The sequence below is a fragment of the Musca vetustissima genome, unplaced genomic scaffold (assembly GCF_032173495.1).
Source record: "Musca vetustissima isolate MV318-11 ecotype Yass unplaced genomic scaffold, APGP_CSIRO_Mvet_v1 utg87353, whole genome shotgun sequence".
In the NCBI taxonomy this organism is placed as follows: Eukaryota; Metazoa; Arthropoda; class Insecta; order Diptera; family Muscidae; genus Musca; species Musca vetustissima.
Genome location: NW_026886004.1, coordinates 1,579 through 28,875, shown reverse-complemented (window position 1 = coordinate 28,875; position 27,297 = coordinate 1,579). Strand labels below are relative to the sequence as shown.

The 27,297-nt window shown below is 33.5% G+C and overlaps 1 protein-coding gene across 1 annotated transcript; it reads right to left on the bottom strand.

The window, feature by feature from the left end:
- Nucleotides 1-450: 450 nt before the first annotated feature.
- On the bottom strand, nucleotides 451-23,776 carry LOC133333424 (uncharacterized). Its single transcript, XM_061541741.1, has 2 exons — nucleotides 23,528-23,776; nucleotides 451-1,256 (listed from the first exon to the last, which is right to left on the bottom strand). Exons 1-2 carry the CDS (start codon nucleotides 23,748-23,750, stop codon nucleotides 451-453), a joined length of 1,029 nt encoding a protein of 342 aa, XP_061397725.1. The 5' UTR covers nucleotides 23,751-23,776.
- Between the last annotated feature and the right edge of the window lie 3,521 nt (nucleotides 23,777-27,297).

The window sequence follows — 27,297 nt, the reverse complement described above, 5'->3', positions numbered from 1 at the left end:
TTGGCGTGAGTGATATGGCTTTTGTTGTTGTTTCCTAAGTTCCATGTGTTTCGTTTCATTCATTTGTTTTAAGGTCGGAGTTGAGTTTTGTTGTTGTTGTTGGTTTTCGTGTGTGTGTGTGGTTTTTGTTTCAGTGAAATGTCTTTGATCAATTATTGTGTTCCATTTATTTTTTGCTTTGGTTTTTTTTTTCATTTTCTTTCTAAATAGTTTTTTGTTTTTGCTTTTGCCCTCAATTCTTTTAATAGTTTCGTGATTTTTATCAAATCCATATTTCAATCCCCATTTTTTCCCTTGTTGTTGTTTTTCGTTTGTTTGTTTTTTTGTTATTGTATTCTCTAAAAACTACTAATTTGGCTGGTTTTTCTGTTACATTTCAATAGTTTGTTGTTGTGGTTTGTGTTTTATCTTCTCCACTCCCTTCTTCCGTTTCTCCTCCTCCTGCCCACCTTACTTTTCAAATATCAATTCACCATTTAGAAATGGATTCAAATAGGATTTTGTTTCATAACCCGACACCGATGGTGCTGTTATGCGTTTTCTCGCCAATGCCTTGGTTCGCTTTTCCACATGGCCATGTTGGTGGCCATGCGTGTGATAGGGTCGCTTATCCTCCTTGGAGTTTAAAATCAATGGGATGGGTATCGAGGTATAGACGGGTTCCTGTAAAATCGATGTGGGTGGATTGAGGGCGGCCTCTTTGTATTTCTCCTCGGTTACCTTTTCAACTTCTACTTCTCCTCCTCCTCCTCCAAGACCTTCTTCTAGCATTTCCTTTTTCTGATGATTTCTCTGATTGCGACGATGATGTTGATAATGTTTACGATGTGATTTACGTTTGCCATAGATGACGGGTGCCGTGTCTAAAATGGGTAGGGTTTCAACGGGTCTTAAATCTACCGCCTCCTGCTCCTCAATCCCTAGGGGTATGCGATCCGGTTCGATAAGAGGCGGTGCTATAGGTTGTCGTGCGGGATCCAACAAAAATGTGCCATTGGTTGGTGTTACCGGTTTATTGATACGATCCTTCGGATTCGATTGGATTATTGTCGCTGTGGCGAAAATCTCCTGAAATTTATTACCAGCTGCCATCTGCTGCAGCTGTATGTGTTGCTTTTGTAGAAATTGTTGGCGCTGCTGTTGCAGCTGATTGAGAATGCGATACTGTTCGAGGATGTGGCGGTAGAATTGTTCGGCGGTAACTTCAGATGAATTGATGAGGCGAATGGCAATTTTTTCGGGTATCACAATTTTGTCTGGAAGAAAAACAGAAACAATGAACAAGAAATTAATTGAAAAGAGATCTAAAAGCGGATCTGGATAACATAAATAAATAAAAACAAGGGATATCTATTCAGGACATTTTATAAAACTCTTAAAAATTAATTTATAGAAAACAATTCTTCTCCGTAATAGGAGTCCTTAAATAGAGTCTCACTGAAAAAATATTCTTTAAAAAATCCACGCCTTATATAGGCCTTGAAAAAATATTCTTTAAAAAATCCACGCCTTATATAGGCCTTGAAAAAATATTCTTTAAAAAATCCACGCCTTATATAGGCCTTGAAAAAATATTCTTTAAAAAATCTACGCATTATATAGGCCTTGAAAAAATATTCTTTAAAAAATCCACGCCTTATTTAGACCTTGAAAAAATATTCTTTAAAAAATCTACGCCTTATATAGGCCTTGTAAAAATATTCTTTAAAAAATCCACGCCTTATATAGGCCTTGAAAAAATATTCTTTAAAAAATCCACGCCTTATGTAGGCCTTCAAAAAATATTCTTTAAAAAATCCACGCCTTATGTAGTCCTTGAAAAAATATTCTTTAAAAAATCCGCGCCTTATGTAGGCCTTGAAAAAATATTCTTTAAAAAATCCACGCCTTATGTAGTCCTTGAAAAAATATTCTTTAAAAAATCCGCGCCTTATGTAGGCCTTGAAAAAATATTCTTTAAAAAATCCACGCCTTATATAGGCCTTGAAAAAATATTCTTTAAAAAATCCACGCCTCTATAAGGTCTGGAAAAATATTCTTTAAAAAATCCACGCCTTATATAGGCCTTGAAAAAATATTCTTTAAAAAATCCACGCCTTATATAGGCCTTGAAAAAATATTCTTTAAAAAATCCTCGCCTTATATAGAGGCTTTGAGAAAATGCTTTTTAAAAAATCCACGCCTTATATAGAGGCTTTGAAAAAATCCTCGCCTTATATAGGCCTTGAAAAAATATTCTTTAAAAAATCCACGCCTTATATAGGCCTTGAAAAAATATTCTTTAAAAAATCCACGCCTTATATAGGCCTTGAAAAAATATTCTTTAAAAAATCCACGCCTCTATAAGGTCTGGAAAAATATTCTTTGAAAAATCCGCGCTTTGTATAGGTCTGTAAAAAATATTCTTTAAAAGTCTAGCCTTTACAGAAATAATTTTTCTTCGTGCCACTGTCATTTAACTCAATCAAAATTAATGAAATTCTGTCCAGTTTGTGGTTGTTTTTTTTGTTTCCTTTTTTTTGGTTATGGTGAATCGTGATTTTCATTATTATTTTGTGTAAATTCCATATAACTCATACGCTCCAGTTGGTTGGTAGTCGTCAGTCACTGTAACTGACTACATAACATAAATTAATCATACGCTCCCCACTCAACCCACACTGGCTCACTTCGATTCACAACAGTGAGATGGCGTGAGCATTTGGCATTCCAAAATATTAAGTATACGTAATACAAGGGCTTTCGAAAGAACAAAAAACAAAACAAACGAAATCACTCCAAAATTATTACTTTCGCAAAAAATACGACAAAAACAAGAAACAATAACAACTGTTCTCAGCCAAAGTAAATAAAAAACCATGACCTACAAAAATCAGAGAAACCACAACAAATATTTCACCTACACCTGTCAAAAACAGCAACACCAACACAAAAAACAGCAAAAGGTAATGACAATGCCATTGGAAAGAGAGCGGCATCAATGAGTGTGTGTGGGCGAGAGAGAGAGAAAGACAGAGATGAAGAGAATGTTAGAATTTAGAATGCAGAAAAAACGGAAATTATAACGAAATGCATTTTTTAGACACACTAACACATGCAGCCAGTGCTCAGCCTGATATTAAGGCAGGCAGGCAAGCAGGCTGACAGGCATGCAGACCAACAACAGCAACAATTAACCTTGTACTGCAACAACAACAAAAACACCGACAATATTCATACTGGGTACCTTGACAAAATATTTACTGTTCATATTAAACGGAAAATCTAAACAACCATCAACCCCTCTCTTTACACCTTCTTCACCCCTTGGCTCAGTTCAGAAAGGCTGGCAGTTAGTCTGGCTGCCAGTCAGTGGGAAAAAAGGCTTGTTTTTCTTGATTTCCACGGTGATGATGTTGACGTTGTCAATGGCGATGACGATGTTGGTGACGCCGACCCAGCCAAAATCAACAACCAGAACAACAACAACAAATTGCCAGAAATTCATCAGGCACAAAAAAGTAAACAGATGTTAAGGTGATAAAATGGAAGAAGACCTTAAATAAATGTCAAGAAACCCCTGTAACAGCGACACCCACAAGAACCACACCGCCCCAAAAACCTACCTTTATAATGGCCACAATTTAAAACCTAGAAACACCAAACAAAAACAACAGCAACAACAAACACCACCATCCTCATCATCACCACGGTTCGGAAAAAAATCAGACAAGAGAAACTAGAACATCAACTTTGCACTCGTTACTCTAAAAGCCAACAACAACTCAAACCTGACAAAAAATGGCAACAACTAAGGCAACGATGACAACTAGCAAAGGTGGAGACGACCCGGGTATGAAGTCTAGGGGGGGTGGTGAAGAAAAAAACTTTCCATTGAAAAGTGTGCTAAAAACTGATTATATTCATTATGGGGAAAAAATTGTTAACAAATTTATAGGATTTTTGACCTGCATTTAAAGAGGGGAGAGTAAAAAATCTATACGAAGGAGAAAGAGGGTGAGGTGTGAGTAATCATTACATAGATGAATGAAAATATGCAGGTCACAGCCACAAACATACATAACACTTTAAAAAAGTTAAAGGGTTGCCGAATCAATAAAATATTTCCATTGAGAATAAGAAGTTAAAAAATTTAAGGTGTAGATTTTTTAAATAACACTTAAAGAGGCGTGGATTTGTATTTGAAGAATATTTTCCAGGCCTTGTAGAGGCGTGGATTTTTTGAAGAATATTTTTCCAGACCTTATAACGGTGTGTTTTTTAAAAGAATATTTTTTCCAGACCTCATAGCGGTGTGGTTTTTTTAAAGAATATATTTCAAGGCCTTACAGAGGCGCGGATTTTTTAAATATTTTTTCCAGTATGGTTTTTTTTAAAGAATATTTTTTCAGACCTCTTAGAGGCGTGGATTTTTCTAAGAATATTTTGTTCAGGTCTTATAAAAGCGTGGATTTTTTGAAGAATATTTTTTCGAGGCCTTATAAAGGTATGGATTTTTATACCCTACACAACTATGTCGTCAGGGTATTATTTATTATACCCTTCACCACTCTGTGGTATAGGGTATTATGTCTTTGTGCATATGTTTGTAACAGGCAAAAGGAAACGAGATAGACACATGGTTCCTTTTGAGAATATGCATAGAATCACTTTCTGAGTCGATTTATGCATGTCCGACCGTTCGTCTGTAGATGTAAACAAAGTACAGGTCGCATTTATGATCCGATTTGGATGAAATTTGGCACAAGTCACTTATTTGGCCCAAGGACGAATCCTATTGAGATTGGGAAAAAACGGTCAACGTCCGATTTAAGGTCAATGGGGCACTAAAGTCCTTATATATATTTTTTTTTTGGATTTGGATGAAATTTGGCGCAGGTCACTTATTTGCCCCAAGGACGAACCCTATTGAAATTGGAAAAAATCGGTTCAGATTTAGATATAGCTCCCATATATATTTTCGCCCGATTTAAGGTAAATGGGGCACCAAAGTCCTTATATATTTTTCGATTTGCACGAAATTTGGCACAGTGTACTGAAAAAGGTCCAGAATGATGTGTGCTAAGTTTCGTAAAAATCGGTTCAGATTTAGATATATCTCCCATATATAGTTTCGTCCGATTTAAGGTAAATGGGACACCAAAGTCCCAATATATCTATCGATTTGCACGAAATTTGGCATACATTACTGAATTAAGTCATGAATGACGTGTGCCAAGTTTCGAGAAAATCGGGTCAGATTTATATATATTGCTGCCATATATATTTTCGTCCGATTTAATGTAAATGGGGCATCAAAGTCCCTATATATCATTCGATTTGCACGAAATTTGTCATAGAGTACTGAATTAGGTCTAGAATGATGTTTCTAAGTTTGGTGAAAAGATCCATAGCTAGGCCGATTTACACAACGTACTGAAGTAATATAAAATAGTCTCTTGTAAGTTCCCCTGAAATCGGTTCAGATATAGATATATAACACTGTTAGGGTACATATGTAGAATATACCCAAAGTGGTGAAGGGTATCATATAGTCGGCCCAGTCCGACTTTACTAATTTCCTTACTGGCCTTCGACGCCTTATAGAGGCGTGGATTTTTTAAAGAATATTTCTTCGTGGCCTTGTAGAGGCGTGGATTTTTTAAAGAATATTTTTTCGTGGCCTTGTAGAGGCGTGGATTTTTTAAAGAATATTTTTCCCAGGCCTTATAGATGCGTGGATTTTTTTAATAATATTTTTTCCAGGCCTTATAGAGGCGTGGAGTTTTTAAAGAATATTTTTTCCAGACCTTATAGAGGCGTGGAGTTTTTAAAGATTATTTTTCCAGGCCTTGTAGAGGCGTGGATTTTTTAAAGATTATATTCTCCAGGCCTTATAGAGGAGTGGATTTTTTAAATAATATATTTTCCAAGTCTTATAGAGGCGTTGCTTTTTAAAAAAATATATATTTTTTAGGCCTTGTATAGATCTGGCTTTCATAAAGAATAGTTTTTTAGGCCTTATAGAGATCTGGCTTTCTTAAAGAATATTTTTTCAGGCCTTATAGAGGTGTGGCTTTCTTAAAGAATATTTTACCTATGATTGTCCTAAAAATGTTCTTTGTAGAAAATATTCAAAGTAGCCCCATTTGGAACAAAATATGTTTTAACTGGCAACTCTATTCTTACATCATAAATGACAAAAGGAAGGAAGGAAACCTGGGGAGGACGGCAGGCTTGTGTAGTAATAAGTCGATTTGTAGTCAATGCTATATTTCCAATAGCCGACAATACAGAGACATAAATGTGTTTGTTGTAGTTGAGGAGGACCTTTGTAAATGTTGGTGGCTGGCTGGCTTAAAGAGTAGTTTTGGGTAGACATGTGAGAGTGTGTGTTTGTGAGTGCCTATTTTTTGAGGTTTTTAGCTTTCTCTGGTCTGTTTGTTTGTGGTGTTTTACTTTAGTTGCACGACATGTGCCAGTGTGTATCGATGTGTCTGTGTGTATGTGTGTTTGTATTTGTTTATTAGTCTCTTCGACAAAAACAAAACGGATTGAGTACGACAACCCATTGACCTACATTTTCAGTAGTACGACGAGCAACAGAATGACGAAGAAGAAGCAGAAACAGAAGAAAAAAAATCAACAAATAAAAAACAAGACCCACAAATAAAACTCTCGTCTTCGTAGGTTGTGTGTGTTGTTTTTGTTGTTGTCACCGTACAAATAACCGTTACAGTGAACCAAAAATATAATGTAATTATTTGTATTTATTTTTCATTCATGCCTTTCCATTTGCCTTGTTTTTTGGTTTTTGACTTCTACTTCGTTTGATTCGTTTGGTTGCTCTTCTTACTGTTGCTATTTTGCATAAAGACTCGACACCACTGCACTCACACACACACACATACACAGGGAGGGAGAGAGAAAGAGGAAGACAGACACCATCATACAATACTAGTAGCACACACACAACAAATGTGAGGTTAAACGTTGCAACTGTTATGGCGACACAATAACGGTTGATAGACTGGCATTTTGGCATGGTAAATTATTAAAGAGAAATGGGAGGGGGAGAGGCAGGGGAAGGGAGGGAGAGAAAGAGATTGAGGGAGGGCCAGGAAGTTGTGGTCTAGTGCATGATAGAGGATTAGTAAAACTTATTCAAATTCCATTGATAATCACGAAATGAAAGAGAATGGGGAAAATGGCAAGAAATGTTGTGTTCGAATGTAAAGTAAAGTCGAAGAAGAAAAAAGAACAAAATGATTTATGTGTGCATGAAAAGGCAGAGTGTGTCAGAAATAATAAAAAAAAACATAAAAACAATGGACATAAAATAAAATATTTTTCGAAAAACAATACAATTGTGTTTTTTGTGAAGATCCTTTTGGTTGAGAGTCTTGTTTCAAGAGGTCGTCGTCTCTCTGGGAAACAAAAAGGTTGATGTTACAGCGGAAGTAAACAACTACAACAAAATTTAATACGAGAAGGATTTAAAGAGAAATATAAAGTTATATTTTATTTTAATTATGGGGAAATAAATAAAAATTATGAAATATTTAAAAACAATGTATTGGATTTTAGAAAAATATATGTTCTTCGGAATAAAAAATTTATGTAGATATGTATGTTGATCCTGAATAAAGTTTCATTGGACTTTACAATATATTCTCAACAAATTTTGATTATTGAACTGTTAAAAATGGTTAGAAAAAAAACAAACTCACATGCTACAAACACTCAGTTTGGAAAATTATGCTATTTTACCTACCAAGGTTTATCGACTTGAGAAAATATGTCTGAAGTCCATAAAATATCGACAATTTTTATGAAGATTGAAAAAAAAATTGTAAACAAATCCACTCCTTTTATGAACATAAACCAGTAAGGAAAGTAGTAAAGTCAGACTGGGCCGACTATATGATACCCTTCACCACTTTGGATATATTCTACATATGTATCCTGACAGACGTCGCCTTTTCGACATGAAATTTAACTAACCCGATTTTCTCGAAACTTAACATACGAGCTAAGGAAGGAACAGATATCAATCTCAAAGACACGAAAATCCCCTTGAACATGCAGAACAACATCAACATCAAGTGTAAATAAAAATACAGAAAAAAACAAAATTTCTGTAAATACACTTGTCCTGAGTGAATAAATATATAAAAGCGGTTGTTGGAAATACTTAAACATACAAAACATTCAATTATAGTAACTTCAGTACATTATACAAAATTGTGTGCCGGTCGGCCAAACTGTGGGTCTCTAGTGCACAATTTACATTAAATTGGACGAAAATATATATGGGAGCCAAATCTAAATCGGAAGCGATTTTCACAAAAACTTAGCACACATCATTCTGGATCTAATTCAGTACCCTATGCCAAATTTCGTGCACATCGAAAGATATATAGGGACTTTGGAGCCCCATTTACCTTAAATCGGAAGAAAATATATGTGGGTGCTATATATAAATCTGACCCGATTTTCTCGAAATTTGGCACACATCATTCTAGACATCATTCTAGACTCTCGAAATTTCGCGCATATCGAAAATATATATGGGCTTTGGTGGACCATTTTCATAAAATCGGACAAAACTATATATGGGAGCTATATCTAAATCTGAACCGATTTTCTCGAAACTTAGCACACATCATTCTGGATCTAACTCAGTACTCTGTGTCAAATTTCTTGCAAATCGAAAAATATATAGGGACTTTAGTGCCCCATTTACCTTAAATCGGACGAAAATATATATGGGAGCTATATATAAATCTGAACCGATTTTCTCGAAACTTGGCACACATCACTCTAGACTCAATTCAGTACACTATGCAAAATTTCGTGCAAATCGAAAGATATATAAGGACTTTGGTGCACCATTTTCATAAAATCGGACAAAACTATATATGGGAGCTATATCTAAATCTAAACCGATTTTCACGAAACTCAGCACTCATTATTGTGCACCTAATTAAGTACTCAATGCCAAATTTCGGGCAAATCAAAAGAAATATACGGACTTTGGTGCACCATTTACCTTAAATCGGACGAAAATATATATGGGAGCTATATATAAATCTGAACAGATTTTCTCAAAACTTGGCACACACCACTCTAGACTCAATTTAGTTCACTGTGTAAAATTTCGTGAAAATCGAAAGATATATAAAGAATTTGGTGCACCATTTTCATAAAATCGGACGAAACTATATATGGAATTTATATCTAAATCTGAATCGATTTTCTTGAATTTCAATAGGGTTCATCCTTGGGCCAAAATAAGTGACTTGTGCCAAATTTCATCCAAATCTGATCATAAATGCGACCTGTACTTTGTTAACAAAAATACATAAATCGACTCAGAAAGTGATTCTATGCATATTCTCAAAAGGAACCATAGGTCTATCTCGTTTCCTTTTGCCTGTTACAAACATATGCACGAAGACATAATACCCTGTACCACAGTGTCGTGAAGTGTATTAAAATCCAATACTATATTTTATATATTGGATGGATGGTTCCTGAAAAATTATCTTTAAAAAGTACACGACCTTGTAAAATTACTCCTTGTGTGGTATTTGAAAAAAATAGTATTTAAAAAATCTACGCCCTTTGTGGTACTTGAAAAAATATTCTTAAAACCAGTGAGCGGAGCAGTATAGTCGGACGGGGCCGACCATACGATACCCTACACAACTACCACGAACTCTAACTTTCTGAGGATGTTTATTCCGAGTCTGAGTAATATTTCGTGATATTTGCCCCCTCTTGTCCGATTAGAGGTTAACAACACCTATTTCTTACTTTTTTCGAATATTCAGTACAGTCCTTCTAATTACTTGTCCAGATTACCTTCACGGTGGGTTGTGTTGTGATTTTCGGATTATACTCTACTCGAAAACACACAAAAAATTATGTTTTCCGTCCATTTCATCCAAAAATTTTAATCTGATCATCACCGAAAATTGTAGGCGTTGTTCTTGACCATAACTGGAACTTCATGATAAATTTCAAAGCCATCAGCACGATATTTCTCCCTCTAATGTGGTAATGGGTTACTAAATAATATCTGAATACGTAAGCACCTGTAAATATTTGACTGTAACTCCCACATCTGAGTAGATACATCACTATATTTGGTATCAATTTAAATGCCAACCACTCCTCTTGGATATGCTATCTACTTCTGGGGTCTACATCCTCCAGGAGTAAATATATATGCCATATAATACAAATTTTGCCATTTTCACACAAAAGTCAGGGTGCATTTGACCCGCTAAATATTGACCGATCTTTATCAAAACATGCATGCGTATTCTCTGGCCCGATCCCCTTCTCCATGCAAAAATTCGCGGTGTTTGGGCCATAATTGCGGCCTCTGGAGCGACCAGAAAAACCGACAAAAATTTAGTATTTGGTCCATTTCATCCCCTAAATATTAACCGATCTTTTACATGCAAAATTTCGTGAAGATTGGTCCATAACTGTGGCCTGTATCGTGTTTACAAATTATAATGGACAGACGGACGGACGGACGGACGGACACACATGTCTAGATCGACTCAGCTAGTCGAGATATGACGATCGGTATACTTAATATTTCGCGGCGTTACAAACATTTGGGGCTGCACAAAGCTATAATACCCTGACAACATAGTTGTGTAGGGTATAAATATCTCGAACTTGTCTGTTATTTGAAAAAATATTCTTTGAAAAAATCAAGGCTGTGTCTGGCTTTTGAAAACTATTCTTTAAAAAATCAACTCCTTAATTGGTCCTTGAAAAAATATTCTTTAAAAAATCCACGATTTAATTTGTCCTTTGAGGTCAAAAAAAAATATTCTCAAAAAAAATCGTCGCTTCTTTAATGTCAGGAAAATATTCTTTAAAAAATCGTAGCTTCTTTAAAGTCAGGGAAATTTTTTTTTCAAAAAATCCTCGCCTCTATAAGGACTTGGACAAATATTTTTTTAAAAAAATCCACGCCTCTATAAGGACTTGAAAAAATGTTCTTTAAAAAATCCTCGCCTCTATAAGGACTTGAAAAAATATTCTTTAAAAGTCTACGCATTGGAAAAATCTTCTTTAAAAAATCCACGCCTCTATTAGGACTGGAACAAATATTGTTTAAAAATCCGCACCTCTACAATGACTTAAAAAATATTCTTTAAAAAATACAATCCCTAATTTTGAATTTTCTAACATGTTCTGTTACGTTCTCTTTAATCTTAACACTAGAACGCCGAAGGCAGTCATTTTGACCGCTTTCCAATTTCAAGTAAAAAAGCAACTGTACATTTAATGACACTTTTTTTTAAAATTTGGTGACTTTTTGTATCTCATAGAATTACGTTTATTATAAACAAATCACCAAATTTAAAATAAAAGCGGTCAAAATGACCGCCTTCGGCGTTCTAGTGTTAAACCACAACTAATATTAAATAATTAAATTATTTCATTCTTGTTTAACCACAAAGCCAATTAATCAGCCTTAATTAGTTCTGGCTTCTCCAAACCAATCTTATTAAATATGCTGACGTTTCGATATGCTTACCAGTAGACAGAGAAAAAAACAAAATCGGGATTATGGATTATTAATGAAGATTTTTCACCATTTGACTTTTCCAGATCCTCTTTGTACAATACATTCTACAAAAAAATCTCTATTATCTTATTTGGGGTATTAGTTTTTAAGCTCCTAAACAAATGAATGGATACCACCACCCATCATGACAGGAAAATAATCTTCTATTTATGGTTAAAAATATGTTTAACTTTATGGTTTTATGCCAGCCATGGGACAAACAGAAAATGTTAGGCTCAAAGGAAAGTAAAGAATTTTTTGCTGATGCAAATATTTTTTCCACCCACTTTAACCCAAAACCATTTTCAATATTTATTGTTTTTGTGTTTTCATTCAGAGAGAGAGACACAAAATAGAGACAATAGGTTTGTTGTAATCATTTGTCAAGATGATTGTTTGCCATTTTTTTGTTGGTGTTTTTTTCTCTTTGAAATTAAATTGAAATAACAACTTTCACTAAAGCATTTTTTGCTGCTGCTGATTGAACGCCTAAATGTAGGCAACATATTTTGTCATTACTTTTGGCAGACATAGGGTGAATATGGGACACAAGCAGAATATAACGACAAATGCCATTAAATTTGTGTTGGTGGTGGTGAGTTAAAAAAATTGTATTTTCAATGTAGAAAAACGTCGTAAATGTCTTATACTTGTAGAAAATGTATAAAATCAAGGAAAAAGATAACATCTCGAGGTATCAAAAATATAGTCCCATATGTGTGGATTTTTATATGTTATCTTCAAGTACTAATGAAGGAGTGGATATTTTTAAGGAAAAATGCAGACATGATTTTTTTTAAAGAATATATGGATTTTTTAAGCAATATTTTTTAATTGCTAATGCAGCCGTGGATTTTATTTAAAGAATAATAGTTTTAAGGACGAAAGACCATGGCTGTCTTTTTAAATAATACTTTTTTAAACGACCAATTTAGGCGTAGATTTTTAAATAATACTTTTTTCATGGACCAATACAGTCATGGTTTTTAATTAATACTTTTTTCAAGGACCAACACAGGCATGGATTTTTTATGAATATTTTTAAGTCGTTATGAAGGCGTAGATTTTTAAAAGTCCACAGAGGGACGTGACTTTTTTAAGGAATATTTTTTCAGGTCCAAGAGATACGTACCATTTTTATACCCTCCACCATAGTATGGAGGGTATATTAATTTTGTTTTTCCGTTTGTAACTCATCGAAATAATCATTTCCGACCCTATAAAGTATATATATTCTTGATCAGCGTAAAATTCTATGCCGATATAGCCATGTTCGTCTGTCTGTCTGTTGTAATCACTCTAGCCTCTAAACGAATTGATATAGATCGTCAAAATTTTGCATAGAGTCGTCTTTTGCCTGCAGGCAGGTCAAGTTCGAAGATGGGCTTTATCGGTCCACGTTTAGGCCTAGCTCCCATATAAGGGTACCCCCCAATTTTCGGTATTTTGGTGTTCTTGAGCGCGTTTTTCAACCGAATTCGCTGAAATTTTATATATTGGGTTCCTATTAGGTACTAAGTGTTTGCACAAAAAAATTATAAATGCAGGTCCACTTTTTCTAGTAGCACCCATATAACGGTACCTCCTATCTTTCAGTATTTTAGGGGTTTTGATCGTATTTTTCCAACGAATTGGCTGTAATTTTTATTTTGAGTTCTTAATAGGTACCAAAATATCTCCACAAAAAATTATAAATATAGGTCCATTTTTTCGGATAGGCCCCATATAAGGGTACCCCAACTTTCGGTATTTTAGGGTTCTTGAGCGGGTTTTGTACCGAATTCGCTGCAATTTGGTATTTTGTAATCGTATATAGTAACAAATCTCCCCACCAAAAATGATTAATATTCGCCGCCTTTTCAGAGTAGTCCCCATATAACCCCCTTTTTATACCCTTCACCACACTGTGGTACAGGGTATTATGTCTTTGTGCATATGTTTGTAACAGGCAAAAGTAAACGAGATAGACACATGGTTCCTTTTGAGAATATGCATAGAATCACTTTTTAAGTCCATTTATGCATGTCTGTTCGTCCGTCCGTCCGTATGCCTGTCTGTCCATGTTAAATTGTAAACAAAGTACAGGTCGCATTTATTATCCGATTTGGATGAAATTTGGCACAGCTCACTTATTTGGCCCAAGGACGAACCCTATTGGGAAATTGGGAAAAATCGGTTCAGATTTAGATATAGCTCCCATATATATTTTCGTCCGATTTAAGGTAAATGGGGCACCAAAGTCCCTATATATGTTTCGATTTACACGAAATTTGGCATAGCGTACTGAATTAGTTCCAGAATAATGTGTGCCAATTTTCGAGAAAATTGGTTCAGATTTAGATATAGCTCCCATATATAGTTTCGTCCGATTTAAGGTAAATGGTGCACCAAAGTGCCTATATATCTTTAGATTTGCACAAAATTTGGCATAGAGTACTGAATTAGGTCCATAATGATGTGTGCTAAGTTTCATGAAAATTGGTCCATATTTAGATATAGCTCCCATATATATTTTCGTCCGATTTAATGTAAATGGTGTACCAAAGATATATATATATATATACACTATATCTATAGCAACTCTATATCTGACCAAATGGAAAATTTAGTATAGTTTGCAGAATGACATGTTTATGGATCCATTTTCGTGTTTATGGTCCTTCAACGTCTGTTAGGATTCATCTGTTGAATATACCCAAAGTGGTATAGTCGGCCCCGTCCGACTTTACTACTTTCCTTACTGGTTTATATGAATATAGTAATCCGCGTTTTGGGTTTGGTTCGAAGACTCTGTTGTAATCATTTCACCTGCGGAGGATATCGATATTAAAAACTAGAACGTAAGGTTTGGATGAAATCAAAATTTTCTGAAACAAATCTGGTCCAAAGAAACATGGGGCATATTTTCACCGTGTCAAAGGGTATTCATCCTCATTAGTCATAAGTCTGGGGGTATAATTATCCATTAAAAATATCTGAATTTTGTATTATGGTTTACATAATTGGTTTGTAGAAATATCGGTATAGATCCACTTCTTGGTATTTTCCCTACATTTTCATTTCAAATGCCTGTCAGTATATCTTTAGTGGAGGGTATCCAAAGTTCGGCCCGGACGAACTTAACGCTTTTTCACATGTTTATTTCTTTTTTAAATTCATAGAGAGGCTTATATTAAAAAAAAATCAAGTCCATAGAGAGGCTTAGATTTTTTATGAAAAATTTCCAAGTTTACAGAGAGTCGTAGATTGGTTAAAAAATGTTTCCAGCCCATAGAAAAGCGTGGATTTTTAAAGTATATTTTCCAGGCCTTATAGAGGATATTTTAGGTTTGTTGTAATCATAGTCAAGATTATAGTTTGTCATTTTATACAGTCCAAAATGAAAATATGTTTCCTGCTGATGGAACGCCGAAATGTAGGCAACACATTTTCTCATTACTATTAGCTGACATAGGGTGATTATGGGACAAAGAAAGAATTTGAGTACAAATACCATTAAATATGTTTTGATGGTGGTGGGATAGAAAAATCTATTTTGAATGGAGAAAAATGTTGTAAATGTCACAAACTTGTATAAAATCAGGGACCAGACTATAAAATCTAAAAGATTTGGATAAAAGATCTAGTAATTGTTTAAATTTATTTTTTAGCTATTTGTTTGTCCCAAATGTATGTCACATAAATCATGGTTTCACTACACATCATCTCTGTTGTATGCAAAACAAACAAAAAACCAACAATGTTGATAAATATATAAAAATATAGAATAAATTAGTTTAGTTTCATTTTTCAAGTAGCCGAATGAGGATAACAAAAGTAATGGGAGAAAAACTGTTTAATGTTACTTAGAGCAAAGCCCAGCTAACCAACCAACCAATCGACCGGCCGACCGACTACCACAACTACTTCTCTGCCAGTTAGTCAACCATATACCTACTACAGAATACAATGACATTTTTATTTTGTTCTTCTTCTTCTGCTGCTGCTGAGTTGATGATGCCTTAACTTATTTAGGTCCACTATTGGGGTCTTCTGTGCGAGTGAATGAGTGTGCATGTTTGAGTTTGAGGTGTATGTAACTGTCGATGATGTTTGAACAAATTAAGTTAACGTACTAAATACCAAGTAATAACAGGCTTATTGGTATTTCTATGTTGTTGGTTCGGTTTAGGATTGCAAATTATTCTTCGAAAAAAAAGAAGAATTAAAACAACATTTAAGGCCTCACAATTACTATGGCTGGCTCTCTGGACAATTTAATGCAAAACTTTTGCAATTAAATTTAAATTGAGCATTTCCCAAAAAGAATTGTGTCGGTGTGTTTTATGTCAATTAAAATCTACTTAAAAATGTAAAAGCAAACCATTTTAAGAAAAATTTAGAGTAAATTGAAAATTGTAGTATTATATTAGTGTACTAATAATGGTATGGTTTAATGGAAATTATATAGTCTGTTCAGCTAAAATATCCTTAGCAAATTTTAATATTATGCAAAAGGAAGACAAAGGAAGACTATAAAAAATATCCTCCTCCCAAGGAAATAATTCATGTGAAATTTAAAACAGAATTTATAAAAGCATCTAATGAATAAGAAATAAAAAATGTTCTGTCTAATGGTCTCTGAAAATGTTATTCTAATCAATCACAAATATTAAGTACATTTTTTATTATATAATTTTTATTGAATTATTAGTATTTTATTTATAAACAACAGAACTAACTAATTTTTTTTTGCTTTTACAGGTAAATTCGAGGACTTAAATGTACTTAAATGTAAATATACTCAAAGTATTTCTTTCCCATGTACCTTAAATTCCTTGGTAATACTCTAACTTATACCTTCAACCTGAAAAAAATATATTTTTTGGAACAAAAAATAGGTAAATAACTGATTTCTTTTAATCATTTATCAAGCTAATTGTCTATAATGTTTTGTAATATTTTATTCTCTCTGAAATGAAAGTGAAATAAAACAGTTCACTAAACCGTGTTTACTGCTAATAGAACGCCTAAATGTAGGCAACAAATTTTGTCATTACTACTAGCTGACATAGGGTGAATATGGGATAAAGACAGAATATATGGACAAATACCATACAGTGTGTTTTGGGGATGACAGGCTAAAAAAATGTTTAATGTAAAAAAATGTCATAAATGTCACATACTTGTATAACTTGTAGAAAATAAAAGCAAGAAGGGATTTTTAATAAATATATTCCAGGAGCACACCTAAGCAAGGACTTTTTAAAATAGGCGTGAATTTATTAAAGAATATTTTTAAGGTCCAATAAAAGCGAGGATTTTTAGAGAATATTTTTTAAAGTACCAATTCAAGGCGTTAATTTCATATTACAGAGGGGTTGAATTTTTTTCAGAACTTTTCAGGCCCAGAGAGAGGCTTGTATTTTGTATGGAATATTTGTTATGTACTTAAAGAGTGTTGGATTTTTTTTTAAGAATATTTTTGCCAGACCTTACAGAGGCTTGGATTTGTTAAATAATGTTTTTTCGAGGCCTTATAGAAGCGTGGATTTGTTAAAGAATGTTTTTTTGGATTTTTTAAAGAATATTTTTCGAGCCTGTACAGAGGCGTAGATTTTTTAAAGAATATTTTTCGAGCCTGTACAGAGGCGTAGATTTTTTAAAGAATATTTTTTGTAGGCGTAGATTTTTTAAAGAATATTTATCGTAGGCGTAGATTTTTTAAAGAATATTTATCGTAGGCGTAGATTTTTCAAAGAATATTTTTCGAGCCTGTACAGAGGCGTAGATTTTTTAAAGAATATTTTTTCGAGCCTGTACAGAGGCGTAGATTTTTTAAAGAATATTTTTTCGAGCCTGTACAGAGGCGTAGATTTTTTAAAGAATATTTTTTCGAGGCCTTATAGAGGCGTGGATTTTTTAAAGAATATTTTTTCTAGCCCGTACAGAGGCGTAGATTTTTTAAAGAATATTTTTCGAGCCCGTACAGTGGCGTAGATTTTTTAAAGAATATTTTTCGAGCCTGTACAGAGGCGTAGATTTTTTAGAGAATATTTTTCGAGCCTGTATAGAGGCGTAGATTTTTTAAAGAATAATTTTCAAGGCTCACATGAGGCGTGGATTTTTTAAAGATTATTTTTCAGAGCAGCCAACGAGGCGTAGATTTTTTAAAGAATATTTTTTACGAGCCTGTACAGAGGCGTAGATTTTTTAAAGAATATTTTTTCGAGCCTTTTTTAAAGTACAGAGGCGTCGATTTTTTAAAGAATATTTTTCGAGCCTGTACAGAGGCGTAGATATTTTTAAAGAATATTTTTTCGAGCCTGTACAGAGGCGTAGATTTTTTAAAGAATATTTTTCGAGCCTGTACAGAGGCGTAGATTTTTTAAAGAATATTTTTCGAGCCTGTACAGAGGCGTAGATTTTTTAAAGAATATTTTTCGAGCCTGTACAGAGGCGTAGATTTTTTAAAGAATATTTTTCGAGCCTGTACAGAGGCGTAGATTTTTTAAAGAATATTTTTCGAGCCTGTACAGAGGCGTAGATTTTTTAAAGAATATTTTTCGAACCCGTACAGCGGCGTAGATTTCTTAAAGAATATTTTTCGAGCCTGTAAAGAGGCATAGATTTTTTAAAGAATATTTTTCGAGCCTGTAAAGAGGCATAGATTTTTTAAAGAATATTTTTCGAGCCAGTACAGAGGCGTAGATTTTTTAAAGAATATTTTTCGAGCCTGTAGCCTGTTTTTTAAAGTCCTTAAATTGGCGTGGATTTATAGAAAGAATATTTTTTCAAGTCTATACATAGGCGTGAATCCTTTTAAGGATATTTTGTCAAGTCCATAGAGAGAGGGTGAATTTTTAAGGGGTAATTTTTCGAGTTCTTAGAGGGGCGTGTACAGTTAAGAGAATAATTTTTGAAAGTACATGAATTGGGGGTGGATTTAAAAAAAATGGTTTAAGTACTTAGAGAGGTGTGGGCTTTAAAAAAATATTTTCTAAAGTATTTAGAGAGGCGGGTGTTTTTTAAAGAATATTTTTTGAGCATCGGATTTTTTTAAGAAACAGTTTTGTAAGGACTAATGTAGGCGTAGATTTTTAAAAGAAAACTCTTTTCTTTGAAATCGTCGTGATGTTTTTGAGGACCCATACAAGATTTTTTTTCAAAAGCGTAGATTTTTTAAAGTTTTTTCAAAGGTATGGCTTTTTAAAGAACATTTTAAACACTTTTTCAAAGACTTCGTAAAGTGTGAATTTTTAAAGAATATATTTTAGCGTAAATTATTGCATGAAAATATTTCTTCTTTGGCTCCTTTGGCTCTCACATCTTGAATATCTTCCAACTTCATGCAGAAGTCAAACCTTTGCCTCCTTGCATATTAAATGTAATTGTAGCATATGTACATATGTATGCATGCACAAATGTATGTGTGTCTACATACACATATGTATATCGTTTATTCTATCTACTGTGTTCTTATTCAATTTTAAATCCATTTAGTAGATTTAATTACACTTAGATACTGTTGTCTATTCACAAGTAAATTAAGTTTGTAACAACAACTACAACAAAAAGACAGCAGCAACAACACCAACAACAAAAACCCACAACTGATAACTCTTTCTAAATTGTGGTCTATGTTAAAACAATCCCACATGAATTTATCAAAGAACAAACAGCAACAACAACAACACATTAGCAGTGGCACGAACACCAACAAAAAAAGGGAACTTTAATTTAATTTGTTCTCCTCCTGCCACAAAACATTTTGTAGCAACAACAAGCAAAAAACACCAGAAAAAATCATGCAAAATATGCCGCCAAACGTTGGCATGCCGTTGTTGACTGACTGAAGCCTTAATGTAGGCAACAGTTTTTTGTTTCTTCTGTTAGCTGACTGGCTGGCTGGTTGAATGTTTGGCTGACTGGCTGCGTCTAAACTTTAGTGTGATACATATGCTGCTGCTCTTGTTCTGCAACTCAGTGAAAGTACGTGTGTGAATGTGTATGTATGCATATTGTAGTGATAGTAATGTGTTAGTAGTCGTTTAGACCAAAAGTGTTTTAAATTATGCACACTCTCACACACACACCATGAAACATATGCACAACTGTCTGACTGACTACCGGGCTGACACCCACTCATACATTAACATCATGCATATATCCGTTTGACATTAAAGTTGCCACATACATCAAACAGTCTGTCTGTGGAACAGCCATGTGCATGTGTGGCAGCAAGTTGTGAATGAGTGTGTTGGTGTGTGTGTGTGTGTTTGAGAGTGTTACAATTAATTGTTATCTATATATAACAACACTATGGCAACAGCAACAACAACCATCCATTGCCATAAAGCAAAGAGCAAAACCACCAACAACAACAACTTTTAATTTCATTATTTCATTTATCTTGTGGAGAGAGGGAGGTAGAGAGAGGAAAAGCCCCAGGAGTAGTTAAACTCATTGGGAACCCTTCCCATTCGTTGAGGGTTTTTTAATGTTTGTCTGTAGGTTTTTGCTGTTGTTGTTGCTGTTGGTCAGAACCATAATTGATTGCAGATGTTCTCTCTTATTTTGGTTTAGTTATGGAATTTCTGGCAAAAATTATTTTTAGGCCATGAATTCTTCGTTAAGTTGTTTGGTGGTGGTGATGATGATAGTGATGAGCCCCCTCTTTGGAAGCTCCTTCCATTTTTGGTTACTCCATAGTACCCTACACGATTGTGTGGTAGAGGATATGCTGCGGGATGTGTTAATGGAATTCTTTAGAAGAAAATACATCTCAGATCTCTAATATAGGGGAGTCTTCGAAAGAGATAAATGCTTCTTATCTTCCAAATGACTTTGAAAATATTTTCTTTAAACAAATATAGCCTCTTAATGGGTCTTATTTTAGTAAAGTTCCATTCGAAACTTCTGCTATGAATATAAATCCTCTTTGAAAGAGAGCCTCACAAGGCTAAAGATGTTTCATAGGAACTAGAAAAAATAGGAGGGCATCTGAAAGGGTTATCTAAAGAAAGGGGACCTCTTTAGACCTTTCAAGAGGTCTTTAATAGGCAAGCAAATGTCCAAGGAGAGCTCTATAGCAGGAAGATCTTGAGAGAACATTTCTATACACATCAGTGTTTATACAAGGTTGTGTAGTGGCAATAGACCTCTCAGAATGTTTTCTATAGAAAAAAATCATATAAGAAAGTCTCTTGTGGACAGAAGATATATAGGCTAGTCTTCTAAAGAGAAAAATCCTTTTCATGCCCCAAATAACTTTGAAGTTATTTTCTACAAGCAAATACAGATTTTAATAGGTCTTATGATAGTAGAGTACCATTCAGAAGTTCTGCTACGGATAAAAGTCCTATCTGAAAGTCTCTTAGGGAGAAAAAAAAAATTACCTAAGGATAGATACCATATTGAAAATATCTATCACACAAAATTCTTTTTTGATAGTTTTCTAAAGTCAAAAGGCTTACCAGAAGCATAAGAACATTTCGGGGATTTTTATACCCTCAGGCTTATGGCTTCACGTCACACTCCCTCTGTTAGCTCCTCAAGAAAAACAAATTATAGATGTCATATGAAGGGTCATCATTAGTCAGAAATTGGACACTTTGGCACCTCCTCCACAAAGGAGTCACAAAGAACTTCTATAAATTTATTGTCCATCGGAGTTCTCTATATAAAAAATTGAAAACATATTTTATATAGAGAACGCCATCCCACACTCCGATGGACATCAAAAATAACTTCTAGACATAGACATCCTGAATAATGGGTCTTCCATAAAAAAATATAAATTTATAGAAGTTCTTTTATGACAGTCCCCTCAGAATGTCGTCCAGAGCTCAGTAGAAAACGAAATATTTCAAGAGATCGGCTAAAGACAGGAAATATCCTTGAGAACCTCTTTCATACCGAAGATCCTTCTAACATGAAAGACGAAAAGCTTTTTCAAGAGCAGAATAATTTTCTAAAATATTCAAAAATCCACGACCATCTATGGACGTGAAAAATGTTCTTTAAAAAATCCACGGCTTGTTCTGATTCTAATAAAATATTCTTAAACAAATCTTCGCCTTGTTCTGGTCCTTATAAAAATAGTCCATGAAAAAATATTTTTTTTTTAAAAATCTACGCCTTGTTCTGGTCCTTATAAAAATAGTACATGAAAAAATATTTTTTTTTTTTAAATCTACGCCTTGTTCTGGTCCTTATAAAAATAGTCCATAAAAAATCTTAAAAAAAATCCACGGCGATAAAAAAATCTTAAAAAAAATAGGCCTATTCTGTAACTTTTAACAACATTCTTAAACAAATTTTCTTTTGTTATTGTAAAAACATCAAAACAATCAAAAAATTAAATTTTTGAAAAATAAAAAATGTCGAATATTTTTTAAAAAATCTACACCTTGTTACTGGTCCTTATAAAAATAGTCCATGAAAAATATTTTTTTTACGCCTTGTTCACGTCCTTATAAAAATAGTCCATGAAAACTATTATTTTAAAAATCCACGCCTTTCCATAGACTTGAAAAATTTCCGCGAAAAAAAAATTTCCTTCTAGAGACCTCAAAAATATTCAGTAAAACATCCGCGCCTCTAGAAGGCCCTCGAAAAATATTCTGTAAAACATCCGCGGCTCTAGAAGGACCTCAAAAAATATTTTTTTTTTTAAAATCCGCGCCTCTAGAAGGACCTCAAAAAATATTCTTTAAAAATCCACGCCTCTAGAAGGACCTCGAAAAATATTCTGTAAAACATCCGCGGCTCTAGAAGGACCTCAAAAAATATTCATTAAAAAAATCCACGCCTCTAGAAGGACCTCAAAAAATATTCTTTAAAAAATTCACGCCTCTAGAAGGACCTCAAAAAATATTCTTTAAAAAATTCACGCCTCTAGAAGGACCTCACAAAATATTCTTTAAAAATCCACGCCTTTCTAAGGACCTCAAAAAATATTCTTTAAAAAATCCAATCCAGGCCTTTGTAAGAACTTCTTTAACAAATCAACGCCTTTAGAAGGACCTAAAAATATTCCTTAAAAAATCCACGCCTTTGTAAAGACGTCTTTAAAAATCCACGCCTTTGTAAAGACGTTTTTAAAAATCCAAGCCTCTAGAAGGACCCCAAAAAATACTCTTTAAAAAACCACGCTATTGTAAGGACTTCTTTAAAAAATCCAATCTAGGCCTTTGTAAGGACTTCTTTAAAAAACCAACGCCTTTAGAAGGACCTAAAAATATTCTTTAAAAAATCCACGGCTTTGTAAGGACTTCTTTAAAAAATCTACGCCTCTAGAAGGACCTCAAAAAATATTCTTTAAAAAATCTACGCCTCTAGAAGGACCTCAAAAAATATTCTTTAAAAAATCTACGCCTCTAGAAGGACCTCAAAAAATATTCTTTAAAAAATCTACGCCTCTAGAAGGACCTCAAAAAATATTCTTTAAAAAATCTACGCCTCTAGAAGGACCTCAAAAAATAATCTTTAAAAAATCTACGCCTCTAGAAGGACCTCAAAAAATAATCTTTAAAAAATCTACGCCTCTAGAAGGACCTCAAAAAATAATCTTTAAAAAATCTACGCCTCTAGAAGGACCTCAAAAAATAATCTTTAAAAAATCCACGCCCTTCTAAGGACTTCAAAAAAAAATCTTTTAAAAATCCACGCCTCTAGAAGGACCTAAAAACTATTCTTTGTGGGTTTTTTCTTTCCATAAGAATATCATTCATGTAGGGTATACAAAATTCATTATAGCCCATTTCCAATTTACCCCCGTTGACCATATGTCATTCTGTGGCACAGTTTTTTTCTTTCCCCCCTTTTTTGTTGGGGTTTAGTAATTTTTGGCTCGTGCCACACTGATGATCACTAATTTATTTGGTTATTACTACAAAAAAATTGTCATTTTTCATTTGTCATATTGTTGTTGTTTTTGGTATTTTTGTGTCTTTGGCACAATCTTACCACAATTATTGCCTTTGGTCACAAATGGGCGTATCGTCGGATCCCATATGAATATATAATAGAGCGACAGCATAATGGCAGCCAATGAAACGCACAGCACATAGACGGCAACCGTTAAGATGCGAATGACCTTACGATTGCCCTGCGGCTGATAGCAGCGACTAATTGTTTCCGTAGGCGGCAGTTTGACTTTTTCCTCTAACGAGCCCACTTTGGAATTCATGGTGGCTGGCTGGCTGTTTGGATGTTGGACTGACTGACTGAATGAATGACTAGTTGCTTGCTTGTTTGAGATTCGATGCTAAATTGTAGAGAGATGGTGTTGCGCTCACGTTTCACTTTTTTCTGTTTGCGTTGAACACTTGTTGTAATTGTATTTATTTTTAAAAGGAAATAATTTTGAATTTGATTCGTTTTTTTGTTTTAATTTTTTAATATAAATTAAAAATTAATTTAAATTTTCGTTACGTGTTGTTTTATTTATTTTTTAAATAATTTTTTTTTGGGTTTGATATGTTAAATTGCTTTTTTTATTTTTGTTTGTAATTATTTTGTTTTTTTTTTATAGAAATAAATGCATTAAATTCCGTTTTTTATTTTTTTCTTTCACTTAAAAATATTTATCGTAACTTATTTATATTTATTTATATTTTTTGGTTTTATTGTCGTTGATTGAAATGTTTTTGTTTTTAATTCCGATTTTTATTTCCTTTCCTTTTGGGGGAAACACACAAATTTGACTGTTACGTTTTTATTTCTTTTCATCGGCATCATCATCATCGTTTTGTTGTTGTTGGTGTTTTTCTTTTATTAATGTTACATTTTGTTGCCTTTCAATATTTGCATTGCAGTTTTTCCCATTAAAAATTGCCGTTAACCGTTCCTGCCTTTGTTGTTGTTGTTCTTTGTGGTCGTGATGCCACACGTTTCGTTTCGTTTTCTATGCGAGAGCCGACAACCAACCGTCTCCGTGTGCAACTGCATTTGTAATGATTCGTTTGCGGGGCCAAAGTTATCCGTTTTGTTGTGAATGTTTGGCTCCATCACACGGATATGTAAAGGCCAGCACACGAACAGGCACACACGAACACACTCACATATACACAGATGGAATGGCATAACATTGCCATTGGGAGTCCAGTGAGATAACATGCCGTTGCAAAGAGTTTGATTTCCGCTCTCTTCAACGGTTGTTCTCTTTTATAACTTCACAACAACAGTTAATGTCACTATTCATTTTCTCTCACCAGTATGTCTCTTTGGTAATTTGTTGAGTATTACAAAAGGAATTTGCAAAGTCTCTTCTTTGGTTGTTTGATGAATTGGCCACAGTAATTAGTAATATTATACCAAAAAATACCAACCCACCCACACAAGTGGACATTACAGTGACTGGCCTTGAGAGAAATTATATTAAAGGCCAATAAAGGCTTGGATTCCTTTAAGAATATTAGAGTCGTGGAATTTTTAAAGAAAATTTTTTCCAGAGGCGTGGATTTTTTAAAAACATATTTTTCAAATCCTTATGAGGCATGGATTTTTAAAAAAATATTTTTCAAAGTCTTATGAGGCGTGGATTTTTTAAAAAATATTTTTTCAAAGCCTTATGAGGAGTGGATTTAAAAAAAAAAAAAAAAAAAAAAAATTTCAGAGCTCCATCTGAGGCGTGGATTTTTAAAGAATAATTTTTCCAGGCCTTATAGAGGCGTGGATTTTTTAAAGAATATTTTTTTCCAAGACCACAGAAAGGAGTGGATTTTTTAAAGAATATTTTTTCCAGGCCTCATAGAGACGTGGATTTGTTAATGAATATTTTTTCCAGGCCCCGAAGAGACATGAATTTTTTTAAAGAATACTTTTTTATGCCTTGTAGAGGCGAGGATTTTTTAAAGATTATTTTTTCAAGTCCTTTGAATATTTTTTCGAGGCCTTACAGGCCTTATTCAAGTCCTCAGAATATTTTTCCCAGGCCTTACAGAGGCGTGGATTTTTTAAAGAATATTCCTTCAAGTCCTTAGAAAGAAGTGTTTTTTTATAGAATATTTTTTCAAGTCCTTAGAAAGGCGTGGATTTTTTAAAGAATATTTTTTCGAGGCGTGGATTTTTTAAAGAATATTTTTTCGAGGCGTGGATTTTTTAAAGAATATTTTTTCGAGGCGTGGATTTTTTAAAGAATATTTTTTCGAGGCGTGGATTTTTTAAAGAATATTTTTTCGAGGCGTGGATTTTTTAAAGAATATTTTTCGAGGCGTGGATTTTTTAAAGAATATTTTTTCGAGGCGTGGATTTTTTAAAGAATATTTTTTCGAGGCGTGGATTTTTTAAAGAATATTTTTTCGAGGCGTGGATTTTTTAAAAATATTTTTTAAAGGCGTGGATTTTTTAAAGAATATTTTTTCGAGGCGTGGATTTTTTAAAGAATATTTTTTCGAGGCGTGGATTTTTTAAAGAATATTTTTTCGAGGCGTGGATTTTTTAAAGAATATTTTTTCGAGGCGTGGATTTTTTAAAGAATATTTTTTCGAGGCGTGGATTTTTTAAAGAATATTTTTTCGAGGCGTGGATTTTTTAAAGAATATTTTTTCGAGGCGTGGATTTTTTAAAGAATATTTTTTCGAGGCGTGGATTTTTTAAAGAATATTTTTTCGAGGCGTGGATTTTTTAAAGAATATTTTTTCGAGGCGTGGATTTTTTAAAGAATATTTTTTCGAGGCGTGGATTTTTTAAAGAATATTTTTTCGAGGCGTGGATTTTTTAAAGAATATTTTTTCGAGGCGTGGATTTTTTAAAGAATATTTTTTCGAGGCGTGGATTTTTTAAAGAATATTTTTTCGAGGCGTGGATTTTTTAAAGAATATTTTTTCGAGGCGTGGATTTTTTAAAGAATATTTTTTCGAGGCGTGGATTTTTTAAAGAATATTTTTTCGAGGCGTGGATTTTTTAAAGAATATTTTTTCGAGGCGTGGATTTTTTAAAGAATATTTTTTCGAGGCGTGGATTTTTTAAAGAATATTTTTTCGAGGCGTGGATTTTTTAAAGAATATTTTTTCGAGGCGTGGATTTTTTAAAAAATATTTTTTCGAGGCGTGGATTTCTAAAAAAAATATTTTTTCGAAGCGTGGATTTCTAAAAAAAAAATTTTTTTCGAGGCGTGGATTTCTAAAAAAAATATTTTTTCGAGGCGTGGATTTTTTAAAGAATATTTTTTCGAGGCGTGGATTTTTTAAAGAATATTTTTTCGAGGCGTGGATTTTTTAAAGAATATTTTTTCGAGGCGTGGATTTTTTAAAGAATATTTTTTCGAGGCGTGGATTTTTTAAAGAATATTTTTTCGAGGCGTGGATTTTTTAAAGAATATTTTTTCGAGGCGTGGATTTTTTAAAGAATATTTTTTCGAGGCGTGGATTTTTTAAAGAATATTTTTTCGAGGCGTGGATTTTTTAAAGAATATTTTTTCGAGGCGTGGATTTTTTAAAGAATATTTTTTCGAGGCGTGGATTTTTTAAAGAATATTTTTTCGAGGCGTGGATTTTTTAAAGAATATTTTTTCGAGGCGTGGATTTTTTAAAGAATATTTTTTCGAGGCGTGGATTTTTTAAAGAATATTTTTTCGAGGCGTGGATTTTTTAAAGAATATTTTTTCGAGGCGTGGATTTTTTAAAGAATATTTTTTCGAGGCGTGGATTTTTTAAATAATATTTTTCCGAGGCGTGGATTTTTTAAAGAATATTTTTTCGAGGCGTGGATTTTTTAAAGAATATTTTTTCGAG

What these genes read in the sequence shown, in the direction of transcription:
- LOC133333424 (XM_061541741.1), bottom strand. Translation starts at nt 23,750, where the DNA reads ATGAATTCCAAAGTGGGCTCGTTAGAGGAAAAAGTCAAACTGCCGCCT. An exon ending in GACCAAAGGCAATAATTGTG is followed by an intron (nt 1,257 to 23,527) that starts GTAAGATTGTGC and finishes TTTTTCTTCCAG; the next exon opens with ACAAAATTGTGATACCCGAA.